A 13,329-nucleotide genomic window follows, 5' to 3' on the forward strand; every position below is an offset into this window, starting at 1 on the left:
ATAGGCGTGAGCCTCTGCTCCTGGCCAGTGGTTTTTTTTTTTTTTTTTAAATTATTGGCCAGGTGCGGTGGCTCGTCCCTGTAATCCCAGCACTTTGGGAGACCGAGGCGGGCAGATCACGAGGTCAGGAGTTTGAGATCAGCCTGACCAACATGGTGAAACCTCATCTCTACTAAAAATACAAAAATTAGCCAGGCATGGGGGTGCACACCTATAATCCCAGCTACTCAGAAGTCTGAGCAGGAGAATCACTTGATTCCCCTTGAACCTGGAGGCAGAGGTTACAGTGAGCCGAGATTGTGCCACTGCACTCCAGCCTGGGCGACAGAGTGAGACTGTCTCAAAAAAAAAAATTATTTTATTTATTCGTCTATGTATGTACCCACCCAGGTGGTTCTAACTAAGCAGGAGAGGAGTGAGGTTAAAAGCTGGGCACAGGCCAGGCGTGGTAGCTCACGCCTATAATCCCAGCGCTTTGAGAGGCAGATGCAAGAGGATTGCTTGAGGCCAGGAGTTCAAGACCAGCCTGGGCAACATAGTGAGACTCCATCTCTACAAAACACAAATGACCCAGGTGCAGTGGCGTGTGCCTGTAATCCCAGCTCCCTGGGAGGCTGAGGCAGGAGGATCACTTGAGCCCAGGAGTTGGAAGCTGCAGTGAGCTATGATCACACCACTGCACTCCAGCCAGGGCAACAGAGCACGACCTGGTCTCTAAACAAAAATTTAAAAATACAAAAGTGGCCGGGCTCACGCCTGTAATCCCAGCACTTTGCGGGGCTGAGGTGGGCGGATCACGAGGTCAGGAGTTTGAGACCAGCCTGGCCAACGTGGTAAAACCCTGTCTCTACTAAAAATACAAAAATTAGGCCGGGCGCGGTGGCTCAAGCCTGTAATCCCAGCACTTTGGGAGGCCGAGATGGGCAGATCACGAGGTCAGGAGATTGAGACTATCCTGGCTAAAACGGTGAAACCCCGTCTCTACTTAAAAATACAAAAAACTAGCTGGGCGAGGTGGTGGGTGCCTGTAGTCCCAGCTACTTGGGAGGCTGAGGCAGGAGAATGGCATGAACCCGGGAGGCAGAGCTTGCAGTGAGCTGAAATCCGGCCACTGCACTCCAGTCTGGGCGACAGAGCGAGACGACGTCTCAAAAAAAAAAGAAAAAACAAAACAACAAAAAACAAAAATTAGCCAGGTATGGTGGCGCACACCTGTAATCCCAGCTACCTGGGGGGCTGAGGCAGGAAAATTGCTTGAACTCGGGAGGTAGAGGCTGCAGTGAGCCGAGATCGCGCCTCTGCACTCCAGCCTGGGTGACATCGAGACTCCTTTTCATTGAAAAAAAAAAAAAATTTTATATATATATATATATATATATATATATATATATATATATATATATGCAAAAGCTGGTGCCGTTGAACTGCAGAGCTGGGCGCCAGAGCAGTCTCCCTTTCCCGGGTTCTCTTGTCCCCACGAGGGACTCACTGCTCAGGGTTCCTTCTTCCCGCACCCCCGTCTTTCACCTGGTGGGCGTTTGTTTTAGCAACTTGTAATTGTGGATAGGAATGTTCCTAAATGGATTCTGCTGAGACTTTTAAGAGAGTCACCGAGGCTAAATATGGTTCTGGGTTTTGGAGCTGTTTCCCTCAGCAGTGGAGCTGTGAGTGTAAATTGGCTTAAAAGAAAAACGCCATTTAACCTTGCCTAGGACAAAAATAAAACATGGCTGAGGGCAGTCTCCTCTTGGACTCAGTTCAGAGACCATGTGAGATTGTCCGCCAGGGGGAGCTGGAACCTTGGGGAGCCTCACACTGGTCCCCAGGGAGGGCTCCCAGGAGCCAAGCCCTCGCTGCCCACACCAACCACAGCAGAGACCATCCTGGCTTCCTCTGCTTTGGGCTTGAATGGCCAGAGCAAGGACCTGGGGGCTTAAGTGCAGCTGATGAGTGAGGAAGCGCACTTTCCCGGGAAAGGTAAATAGAGCGCTCCCTAATGGCTGCGGAGGTTGCTAAGAGGCGGTCGGGGCCCAGTCACCGCAGAGGCAGCCTGTTGTCTTCTCCCGCCAGCCTCACAGGCTTTCTGCATCTACGTGCCTTTGTGATTCACTGGGCCCCGTTCTTGTTTGTTTAGTGATTCCTGTAATAGGTTCTGCTAGAGACATTCATTTGTTTAGGGACAAGGCCGGGGGAGGACAGCATGACTTGGTTTCCAGCATCCATCTGCCTGTGGCCAGGAGTCCCTAATGGTCTTGTCTCCCAGCGTAGGCGCAAAGCTCCAGGGTCGGCGCCTGCTGCCTCTCGGCTTTTAGGGCCAGGCCATCTGGATTAGGCGGTTTCCCTCTTAAGCTCGGTAAACTCCACAGACTGTGGCAGATCCCCTTTCCAGCTGTCACACCACCTGGCTGCGTGCTGCCACCAGGGGAGGGTGGTCGAATTTGGACCTGGTCAGTAGATCAGGTGCCAGCATCCTGGCAGGGGTCTTCGGGCCAAGCCAGGCAGGGGCACTTCCTTTGCAGTGGGCACTTAAGAAAGGAAGAGAAGGCCGGGCACGGTGGCTCACGCTTGTAATCCCAGTGCTTCAGGAGACCGAGGCAGGTGGCCCACGAGGTCAGGAGATCGAGACCATCCTAGCCAACATGGTGAAACCCCATCTCTACGAAAAATACAAAAATTAGCTGGGCATGGTACTGCGCGCCTGTAATCCCAGCTACTTGGGAGGCTGAAGCAGGAGAATCGCTTGAACCAGGGAGTCGGAGGTTGCAGTGAACCGAGATCGTGCCTCTGCACTCCAGCCTGGCAACAGAGTGAAACTCCGACTCCATCTCAAAAAAAAAAAAAGAGACGCATATCTGCTTTTGTGCATAAAGAACCTCTGGAAGGCCAGGCCTGGGGGTCACGCCTGGAATCCCAGGACTTCGGGAGGCTGAGGCAGGAGAATCACTTGAGCCCAGGAGTTCGAGACCAGCCTGGGCAACATGGCAATACCCTGTCTCTAAAAAAAATACAAAAATAAGCTGAGCGTAGTGGTGCACGCCAGTAGTCCTAGCTACTTGGGAGGGTGAGATGGGAGGATATCTTGAGCCCAGGAGTTCGACATTGTGGTGTGAGCTACGGTTGTGTCTCTGTACTCCAGCCTCGGCAACATAGTGAGACCCCTTTCTCTACAAACAAACGAACAAAATTAGCCAGACATGGTGGCACGTGCCTGTGGTCCCAGCTACTTGGGAGGCTAAGGCGGGAGAATCGCTTGAGCCCAGGAGGTTAAGCCTGCAGTGACTGCACCACTAGACTCCAGCCTGGGCAATAAAGTGAAGCCGTGCCTCTTTTTTGTTTTTGAGCCAGAGTCTTGCTCTGTTGCCCAGGCTGGAGTGCAATGGTGTGATCTTGGCTCACTGCAAACTCTGTCTTCTGAGTTCAAGCAATTCTCCTACTTCAGCCTCCCGAGTAGCTGGGATTACAGGTGTGCACCACCACACCCAGCTAATTTTTGCATTTTTAGTAGAGACGGGGTTTCACCATGTTGGCCAGGCTGGTCTCAAACTCCTGCCCGCCACGGCCTCCCAAAGTGCTGGGATTACAGGTACGAGCCACTGTGCCCAGCCTAGACCCTGTCTCAAAACGAAAACAAACCTCTGGAAAGTTAATAAGAAATCAGTTAAAAGTAGTTTTCAAGGCCGGGCGCGGTAGCTCAAGCCTGTAATCCCAGCACTTTGGGAGGCCGAGACGGGTGGATCACAAGGTCAGGAGATCGAGACCACCCTGGCTAACACGGTGAAACCCCGTCTCTACTAAAAAAAATACAAAAAAAAAAAAACTAGCCGGGCAAGGTGGCGGGCGCCTGTAGTCCCAGCTACTCCAGAGGCTGAGGCAGGAGAATGGTGTAAACCCGGGAGGCGGAGCTTGCAGTGAGCCAAGATCGCACCACTGCACCCCAGCCTGTGCAACAGAGCGAGACTCCATCTCAAGAAAAAAAAAAAGGAAGAAAAGAGATGAGTGGAGATGCTGAGCCAGTGAGGTCTGGTTCCCAGACTGGACCTGCAAAGCAAGAGAAAGGGTTTCTGGAGCTTTTTTTTGACACGGAGTCTCACTCTGTAACCCAGGCTGGAGTGCAGTGGTGCAATCTTGGCTCACTGCAGCCTCCACCTCCTGGGTTCAAGCGATTCTCCCACCCCAGCCTACCGAGTAGCTGGGATTACAGGCGCACGCCACTACGCCTGGCTGGTCTCACAACTTCTGACCTCACATGATCCGCCTGCCTCAGCCTCCCAAAGTGCTGGGATTACGGGTGTGAGCTCCAGCGCCCGGCCCCTGGAGCTTCTTAGTGAGCCATAGCAGTGGCTTCCAGGAGAGATCTCTGAACACCTGGTCTGGGGGCAGGGAGCCTGCTGGGGTTAGGGTCAGAGGGGAGCAGCCCCTGTGGGGCGCGCAGGTTCCAGGGATGCACACAGGCCTGTGTTCCTGCCCAGCGTGGCCTCTCAGGCTGATGTGAATGGCGATGGCTGCCATTGACTGGAGGGAGTTGGGATGGCCTTGTCTACATGACCAAATGCAGTTGTCCTGATGGACCTGCTGGGGAGGCGTAAGCGCCCCCATTCCCAGAGGGGAGGGAGCCACGGCTCAGAGAAACCGTCTCCTACTGAGAGGTAGGGCCAGTTGGCCAACACCAGTGCCTGCCTCCTCCGGGTGCGCCACCCCCACTCATGGTATGCTGGGTCTTATTTTTCAGGTGACGATGCCTGGGGAGCCCATGGATGTGGCGTGTGGCGTGGACCACATGGTGACCCTGGCCAAGTCATTCATCTAAACTTCCCTCACCTGCTTGGGCGGCCCTGGCCTGGGAAACACTGGCACTGCGTGGCAGAGGCTAGCACGTGGCCAGCCCCCCGGGGTTCTTGGATGGTGGTGGCAGAGGACCCTGTGTGCAGTGTGATGCTGTCTCCTGAATCCCTTAGCGGGTACCTCCCAGGAGGATCGCAGGTGAGGCCTGCGGAACTCAGCACAGGACAGCAGCCTTTGGTGGGCCGCTGTGGCCCGCGCGTCTCTGCTCTCTCCAAGTAACATGCGACGGTGTCTGGTGTCACGTCTGGCCTGAGAAGCCCGTCTTAGGAAAGCTTAGCTTGAAGGCTGTGCTCGGGAGGTTTCTCCTCCCTCTGTCATGGCAGTCTCTTGGTTTGTGTCTGGCTAAGGCCATGTGTGTGCTTCGGACCGAGCCCCAGCTTAGGCGAGGGAGCCAGGCTGACTTCGGCCCTCGGTTTTCATTCAAGCCAGTCTGCTTATGGCCCCTCCTGGCCGCCTGCCACACCGCAAGCTCACTGGGGGGACACCAGAAGCACCATGGCCTGGGATTCCATCTGGAGCTATCCGCGGGCGCCAGCCCCAGCCTCCCACCACGCTCACTGCCTGGCTTGGCAAAGTTAAGAAGCCCCTCAGGAAGAGAATCGAGGCCAAGTTCCTGTGGGCCAAGGGCCCCGAGCACATCCGCCAAGGCTCAGCTGCAGTGCCAGGCGGAGGAGGGAGATCCAGAAATTGTGAACAACGTTTGATTTAGTAGCGTGACTTGCCTTTCCCTTTAAAAACATCTTTTACAAATCTGTCTTGGAATAAAGTCTATTTTCTGTCGTTTGGTTTTTAAGATCTGAGGAGGTCTTCTTAAAATTTTACTTGATCATTTAGAGTTTTGCTTTTATAAACAAGCCTTTTGATACAGAGGCAGAAGCCAGTGAAAAATACTTTTATAGAGATGAGGTCTTTTGATTTTATTTTTTTTTATAGAGACAAGGTCTTGCTATGTTGCTTAGGCGCAAACCCCTGGCCTCAAGCCATCCTCCTGTCTAGGCTTCCCAGAGTGCTAGGATTATAGGTGCAAGCTACCATGCTCAACTGAAAAATAGTTTAGAAGACAGTCCTACTTGACAAATATTTTCTTTTTTTTTTCTTTTCTTTTTTTTTTTTTTTTTCTTTTTTGAGACAGAGCCTTGCTCTGTTGCCCAGGCTGGAGTGCAGTGACTCAATCTCGGCTCACTGCAAGCTCCGTCTCCTGGGTTCAAATTATTCTCCTACCTCAGCCTCCTGAGTAGCTAGGACTACAAGTATGCGCCACCACACCCAGCTAATTTTTTTTTTTTTTTTTAGTAGAGATGGGGTTTTGCCATGTTGGCCAGGCTGGTCTCGAACTCCTGACCTCAGACAATCTGCCTGCCTTGGTCCCCCAAAGTGCTAGGATTACAGGTGTGAGCCACTGCACGCAGCCATACTTGACAAATATTTTCTGAGCAGATTCTACTCCCATAATTCAGTTGGAAGAAAATATTTGGTGCTCCTGTCACAGGCTGGACTCCCATGCCCTGTCTGCCTTTATCCCGTTCCTTTTATGCGTTCACAACAGATACTTGTCGTGTGCCCCTTCGGTGCCCGGTACTGTCCTCATGCTGGGGAATGTGGTGACAAAAATCCGCGCACCGTGAAGCTTACATTCTAGGGAGGGAAACAGGAAAAATGAGAAGCAGCGTGTGAAATGATTCTGTGGTCTGTGGAGAGAAAGCAGGAGGAAGGGATGGGATCTTGGGAGGGCTGCACTTTATTTATTTATTTATTTATTTATTTACGAGATGGAGTCTCTGTCTGTCCCCCAGGCTGGAGTGCAGTGGCACGATCTCAGCTCACTGCAACCTCTGCCTCCCGGTTCAAGCAATTCTCCTACCAGTAGCTGGGCTTACAGCACCCACCACCACACCTGGCTAATTTTTGTATTTTTAGTAGAGACAGGGTTTCTCCGTGTTGACCAGGCTGGTCTTGAATTCCTGACCTCAGGAGATCCGCTCACCTCGGCCTCGAAAAGTGCTGGGATTACAGGCGTGAGCCACTGTGCCCGTGTACAGCCTAGAGCTGTACATTAAGTGGAATGCTCACCCAGCCAGCGGTGTCCTTCTCGCGGCCATGAGAACTAGCTACTTAGATATCCAGGCCAGGGGCCCTTCACCGGGACTGTGAACTCCATTCTTAGGTTTATTACAGTCAAGTTTTCTCATATACTTGAAATAGAAATTGAAAACCGTGTGTCATTTTTCCTTCCTGAAACTCCTACTGGGGCCAGGTCTAAAGTCGCCCCTGCCTTGAAGCAGGGTAATCCGACCTCGGTGAAATTCAAGCCGCAAAGCAAAGCACGTATTCATCTAGAGATGGTAAGTGCCCCTGGAGGTCAGACGCAGGTCACACTGGGCGGGGTTCAGGATGGCAGGTGAGGATGGCGGATGGAGGGTCTCTGGAGAAGGTGGGTTTTTTAATCCTCCCACCCTAATGGCAACCAAGATACAGATCTAGTAATGATCTTTTTTGTTTGTTTGAGACAGAGTCTCTCTCTGTTGCCCAGGCTGGAGGGTAGTGGCGTGATCTCAGCTCACTACAACCTCCGCCTCCTGGGTTCAAGCGATTCTCTTGCCTTAGCCTCCCGAGTAGCTGGGACTACAGGCATGCACTACCACGCCTGGCTAATTTTTGTATTTTTAGTAGAGATGGAGTTTTGTTATGTTGACCAGGCTGGTCTCGAACTCCTGACCTCTAGGAATCCGCCCTCCTTGGCCTCCCAAAGCGTTGGGATGACAGGCGTGAGCCACCAGGTCTGGCCCCAGTAATGATCTTGACTTTGGACATAGCAACCAGTGTAGAAGCAGGGATGTCCTTGAGTTTGTCTTTTCTTTCTTCCAGCTGGGCTCTGTCTGCCCAGGAGGGCTGCTTGGCTGTGCCCTCTGTGGGTCACGAGGGCCCCTGGTTGGAGCTTTTCTGCCGTGAACCAAGCCCTCTCCCCAGTTGTCACCAGTGCCTGCATCTCAGCGTCTGTCCTCTCTTTCCCTCGTGCCCCCCCCGACCCCAAACCCCAGCATTTGACACACGCATCCATAGAAACCCTACTATGCCATTAGCTCCGTTGCTAGGCTCGATCATCGTGTTCCCGTGAAAAATCAGTGTTTGCAAGCTCCCGTCTCCTCTCGCTTTAGTGAGCATGTGAACAGCACCCGCGATGAAGTGAGCATTGTACCAACCCCATGTGTCCCCAGGCCATTCTCCATATACGCGGACTCTGTCCCTTTCTCTCTGATGGGGTCGGTAACCAAGGTCAGAGAGGCACCCGGGTGGAAGACATAGCGTGTCCTGGTTGTCAGGCTTGAGGAGGCCACCCCCATCTCCCTCGGACAGTTTGCAGGGGTCGTAGGTCCAGTTTTCCATCCTCTTCGCCCCTGCAGGTATGTAGACCACCACTCCACACTGATTTCTGCGGGGAAGAGATGGGCCTCACTGGCATGAAAACCCTTCACAGCTCATCAAAGCTCAGGTTGTCAACCTCAATAGAACGTTGTCGTCACTTGTTTCTTGAATATATGGTCAGCTCACATTTTCATTAATTCAGGAAATAGGCGCTGACTCTGCTCTGCATGACGAAGTCAAATCCTGACAAATACGCCCTAAGGAGAATGCTCAGGCACGGTCCAGCAGGTTGCAGTCCGAGGCCAAGTGCTCAGTACCGTGCTTGGGCCAGGATCAAAACTCAGGATGCGCTTATGAAATCCCACATTTCTCTTGCCTCCCACCTGGTGCCAACATCTAAAGGAGGCCTGGCCTTTGCCTGGACGGCAGCAGGAGCTGCTTAAACTGTTGCGGGAGGCCGGGTGCAGTGGCTCACGCCTGTAATCCCAGCACTTTGGGGGTCCGAGATGGGCAGAGCACTTGAGGTCAGGAGTTTGAGACCAGCCTGGCCAACATGGCAAAACCCCGCCTCCACTAAAAATACAAAAATTAGCTGGACGTGGTGGCACACACCTGTTGTCCCAGCTACCTGGGAGGCTTAAGCGGGAGAATCGTTTCCCTGCTCTACTCCGCTCTTTGACCTTGGGAAGAGGCATTGCTCTCCTGAGACTGGGTTTCCCCTCTGAGGCAGGGTGTCATCTGCCACTGGCACAGGCAACTTCACAGGGCTCAGTGAGCTGCCTCCCAGGGACCCTCCCTTGCCATGGAGCCATGTTCTGAGCTCTTCAAGGGCCGCCTGGTGGGTGCCAGTCTAACCACTGCAGCATCCGAGGATGCAGTCACCAGACTACCCTCAGGCCCTGATCCAGTTAGTCCCAGCTCATGGGCTGTCGTCCATCCGTCCATCCACCCCTGCCTGGTCTGACTTCCCATCTAGGCACTCCTGTCCCTGCCCATAGAGTAGGAATAAACACTGGTCTGTGCACAGGAAAAAAAAAAAAAAAAGGGCGGGAGGCGGAAGTTGCAGTGAGCCAAGATCACATCACTGCACTCCAGCCTGGGTGACAGAGCAAGACGCTGGCTCAAAATAAACAAACAAACAAACAAACAAAAATTGGCCAGGCATAGTGGCATGTGCGTGTAATCCCAGCTACTCGGGAGGCAGAGGCGGGAGAATTGCTTCAACCGGGGAGGCGGAGGTTGCAGTGAGCCAAGATTGCACCACTGCACTCCAGCCTGGGTGACAGAGCGAGACTCTGTCTCAAAAACAAACAGTCCGGGCGGGGTGGCTCACTCCTGTAATCCCAGCACTTTGGGAGGCTGAGGCGGGTGGATCACGAGGTCAGGAGATTAAGACCATCCTGGCTAACGTGGTGAAACCCTGTCTACTAAAAATACAAAAATCAGCCAGGCGTGGTGGTGGCCATCTGTGGTCCCAGCTACTCGGGTGTCTGAGGCAGGAAAATGGTGTGAACCCAGGAGGCGGAGCTTGCAGTGAGCCGAGATTGCACCACTGCACTCCAGCCTGGGCGTCAGAGCGAGACTCCGTCTCAAACAAGCAAACAAACAAATAAACTGTTCTGGGGTCTTCTCTGTGCAATCCATGGCACCAGGACTGACCTAGTGGCCCATCTTAACTGCCTGATGGGACAGACCCTTTCAGAGATGGCCATGAGGCCAGCACCCGGCACTGGCCCGGCCCCGCCCCAGGCAGCATCTGCTCCAGGCCCTGTCCTGCCTGTGATCGTGCACCAGGTACCTGTCCCTGCTTCCAGGACCCCACACTTGCTTTCTCTCTCCCAGGGGGCACTATGCGGCTACCCGAGACACTCCTGCAGCACCAACCAAGGGGTCCGAATTCATTAAACACCAACCCCGATATTTAACATGGAGACAGCAGCAGCCCGGGTTAAGCCTGAGCTGGAGACAGTGTTGGGAGTCCTGATAGCTGTGCTTTTCTAGGATCTGGGGCCACAGTGAGGTGCATCCTCTGTGGTCATGTTTAAGCAGTTAAACCATGGCTAGGCGTGGTGGCTCACACCTGTAATCCCAGCACTTTGGGAGGCTGAGGCGGGCTGATCACGAGGTCAGGAGTTCAAGACCAGTCTGACCAACATGGTGAAAGCCCGTCTCTACTAAAACTACAAAAATTAACTGGGTGCGATGGTGAGTGCCTGTAGTCCCAGCTATTTGGGAGGCTGAGGCAGGAGAATCGCTCGAATCTGGGAAGCGGAGGTTGCAATGAGCCAAGATTGAGTCACTGCACTCCAGCTTGGGAGACAGACCGAGACTCCGTCTCCAAAAAAAAAGGATAAACCATGGCTGGGCTTGGTGGCTCACGCCTGTAATCCCAGCACTTTGGGAGACCGAGGTGGATGGATCACCTGAGGTCAGGAGTTTGAGACCAGCTTAGCCAACATGGTGAAACACCATCTCTACTTTTTAAAAATATAAAACTTAGCCAGGCATGGTGGCGTGCACCTGTAATCCCAGCTACTTGGGAGGCTGAGGTAGGAGACTTGCTTGAACCAGGGAGGTAGAGGTTGCAGTGAGTCGAGATGACACCACGGCACTCCAGCCGGGGTGACAGAGCGAGACTCTGTCTCAATAAATAAACAAACAAATAAATAAATGGGTAAACCTAGACACTGTTATCACCTCCAACCAGGAGGCAGCTGTTTCGCTGGGGAAACATCTCGCTCTTGCGCTGGTAGCAGGTGGCAGCTGAATGCCAGGAAGCCAGAGTGGAGCATATGAAATCATGCCAGTCGGAAAGATGCTCCGTTTGAGTTCCCTCCTTGGGGCCTCAGTCTGATTAGGCTCAAGCTAACGGTGGTAGCTGGTTCCACAACTCTAGCAGTTGGTGTGCATTCCAGGAGGAAAATTACATATATATATTTTTGAGACAGAGCCTCACTCTGTCACCCAGGCTGGATCAGTGAGATCGCAGTGATGCTGGATCAGTGAGATCGCAGTGATGCTGGATCAGTGAGATCGCAGTGATGCTGGATCAGTGAGATCGCAGTGATGCTGGATCAGTGAGATCGCAGTGATGCAATCTCAGCTCACTGAAAGCTCTGCCTCTCGGGTGGTTCAAGTGATTCTCCTGCCTCAGCCTCCCGAACAGGTGGGACTACAGACGTGCACCACCAGGCCCAGTTCATTTTTGCTTAATATTTTTAGTAGAGAGGGGGTTTCACCATGTTGGCCAGGCTGGTCTCGAACTCCTGGCCTCATGTGATCTGCCCACCTCGGCCTCCCAAAGTGCTGGGATTACAGGCGTGAGCTACCACGCCTGGCCCCAGGGGAAAATACTGAAGATGAAGAAGATGATTGATAAACCACGTGCTCCCCAGCACGTCCCGTATGCCAGGAGCTGCAGATGGGGTGGTGAGAAGGATGCCTGCATTCAAGGGTGTGTGTCTTGGGGCTGGTCCGCCACCTGCCCTGCAGAGCAGCCAAGGCAATGGTGTTCATAAGAGGGACTTTGGGCAGGGTACGGTGGCTCACGCCTGTAAATCCCAGCACTTTGGGAGGCCAAGGCGGGCGGGTCACCTGGGGTCGGGAGTTCGAGACCAGCCTGACCAACATGGACATGGAGAAACCCCGTCTCTACTAAAAATACAAAATTAGCTGGGTGTGGTAGTGCATGCCTGTAATCCCAGCTACTCAGGAGGCTGAGGCAGGAGAATCGCTTGAACCCGGGAGGCGGAGGTTGCAGTGAGCCGAGATTACGCCATTGCACTCCAGCCTAGGTAACAAGAGCAAAACTCCATCTCAAAAAAAAAAAAAAAAAAAAAAAAAAAAAAAAAAAAAAAAGCAACTTTGGGATTCCTTGGAGCAGATTCTACCCCTCAGACCTGGGGTTCTCATTCTCAACCCTGCTTGTATAATACTATAGCATAGAATCATCTGGAAGCTTTTATTTTTTGAGATGGTCTTGCTTCTGTTGCCCAGGCTGGAGTACAGTGGCACGATCATAGCTCACTGCAGCCTTGAACTCCTGAGCTCAAGCGATCCTCCTGTCTCAGCCTCCTAAGTGGCTGGGATTACAGGCACACTAGGCCATGCCCGGCTAATTTTTAAAATTTTTTGTAGAGATGGGGGGACCTCACTATGTTGCCTAGGGTGGTATTGAACTCCTGGGCTCAAATGATTCTCTTGCCTCAGCCTTCCAAAGTGTTGGGATTGCAGGTGTGAGCCACCTCGCCCAGCCTTTTTTTGTTTTGTTTTAAATATATGACGTTTTGCATATTTATTCATCGGTTGCTGGACATTTGGGTTAGTTTCACTTTTTGACCATTATAAATAATGTCAAAACATTCAGTTTCACATTGGCCCAGTGTTTTGTTTCTGGAATGTTTTTGTGTGAACATAAGTTTTCAATTTTCATGGATGTATAGCTAGGAGTGGAGTTGCCGGCTCATTCATTTAAATTTTTTTGAGTTTTGACATTTGCATCATTTAATCTACAACACGCTCTGTAAGTTCCAAGATACTGAATATTTATTTCCCTGCATACAACTTGGGCTGTTCCTTGCAGGCTCTTGGCAGGCTTTCTACCTGCTTTTCTTGTGTTTCTGCCTCTAATCCAGGGACCCAGGCGGGGCACGGTGGCTCATGCCTGTAATCCTAGCACTTAGGGAGACCGAGGCGGGTGGATCACTTGAGGTCATGAGTTCAAGACCAGCCTGGCCAACATGGTAAAACCCCATCTCTACTAAAAATACAAAAATTAGTCGGGTGTGGTGGTGTGTGCCTATAGTCCCAGCTACTGAGGAGGCTGAGGCACGAGAATCACTTTAAACTGGGAGGTGGGGGCTGCAGTGAGCTTAGATTATGCCACTGTACTCCAGCCTGGGTGACAGAGCGAGACTCCATCTCTAAATAAATGTCAATAAATAAATTAGGGACCCCTCTTGGTGCCCAGTAGTCATCAGAGCTTATAATGACCATGTACATGGAAATGGGCTCTGGGCATGGTAGCTGATGCCTGTGATCCCAACACTTTGGGAGGCTGGGGTGAGAGGATCACTTGAGTTCAGGAGTTCAAGGGCAGCCTGGGCAATATAGCAAGACTCTTAT

The 13,329-nt window shown here is 52.4% G+C and overlaps 1 protein-coding gene across 5 annotated transcripts in view; it reads left to right on the forward strand.

The window, feature by feature from the left end:
- RCC1L (RCC1 like) overlaps positions 1 to 13,329 on the forward strand; it is a 52,419-nt gene that overhangs the window by 30,214 nt on the left and 8,876 nt on the right. For 3 of the 5 annotated variants that reach the window (XR_013415211.1, XR_013415212.1, XM_015133335.3), the window contains exon 11: positions 4,730 to 5,635. The exons of 1 other annotated variant lie outside the window; for it this stretch is intronic. Coding sequence is in view for 1 of the 4 variants with exons in the window: in XM_015133335.3 (XP_014988821.2) it covers positions 4,730 to 4,807 (78 nt within the window). In the remaining 3 variants the exon portion in view is untranslated. Of the gene's footprint in view, positions 1 to 4,274; positions 5,636 to 13,329 lie in introns of those variants that run through there. One more of the 5 variants, XR_013415213.1, reaches the window with a different exon arrangement.

This window comes from Macaca mulatta, chromosome 3 (genome assembly GCF_049350105.2).
Source record: "Macaca mulatta isolate MMU2019108-1 chromosome 3, T2T-MMU8v2.0, whole genome shotgun sequence".
In the NCBI taxonomy this organism is placed as follows: domain Eukaryota; kingdom Metazoa; phylum Chordata; class Mammalia; order Primates; family Cercopithecidae; genus Macaca; species Macaca mulatta.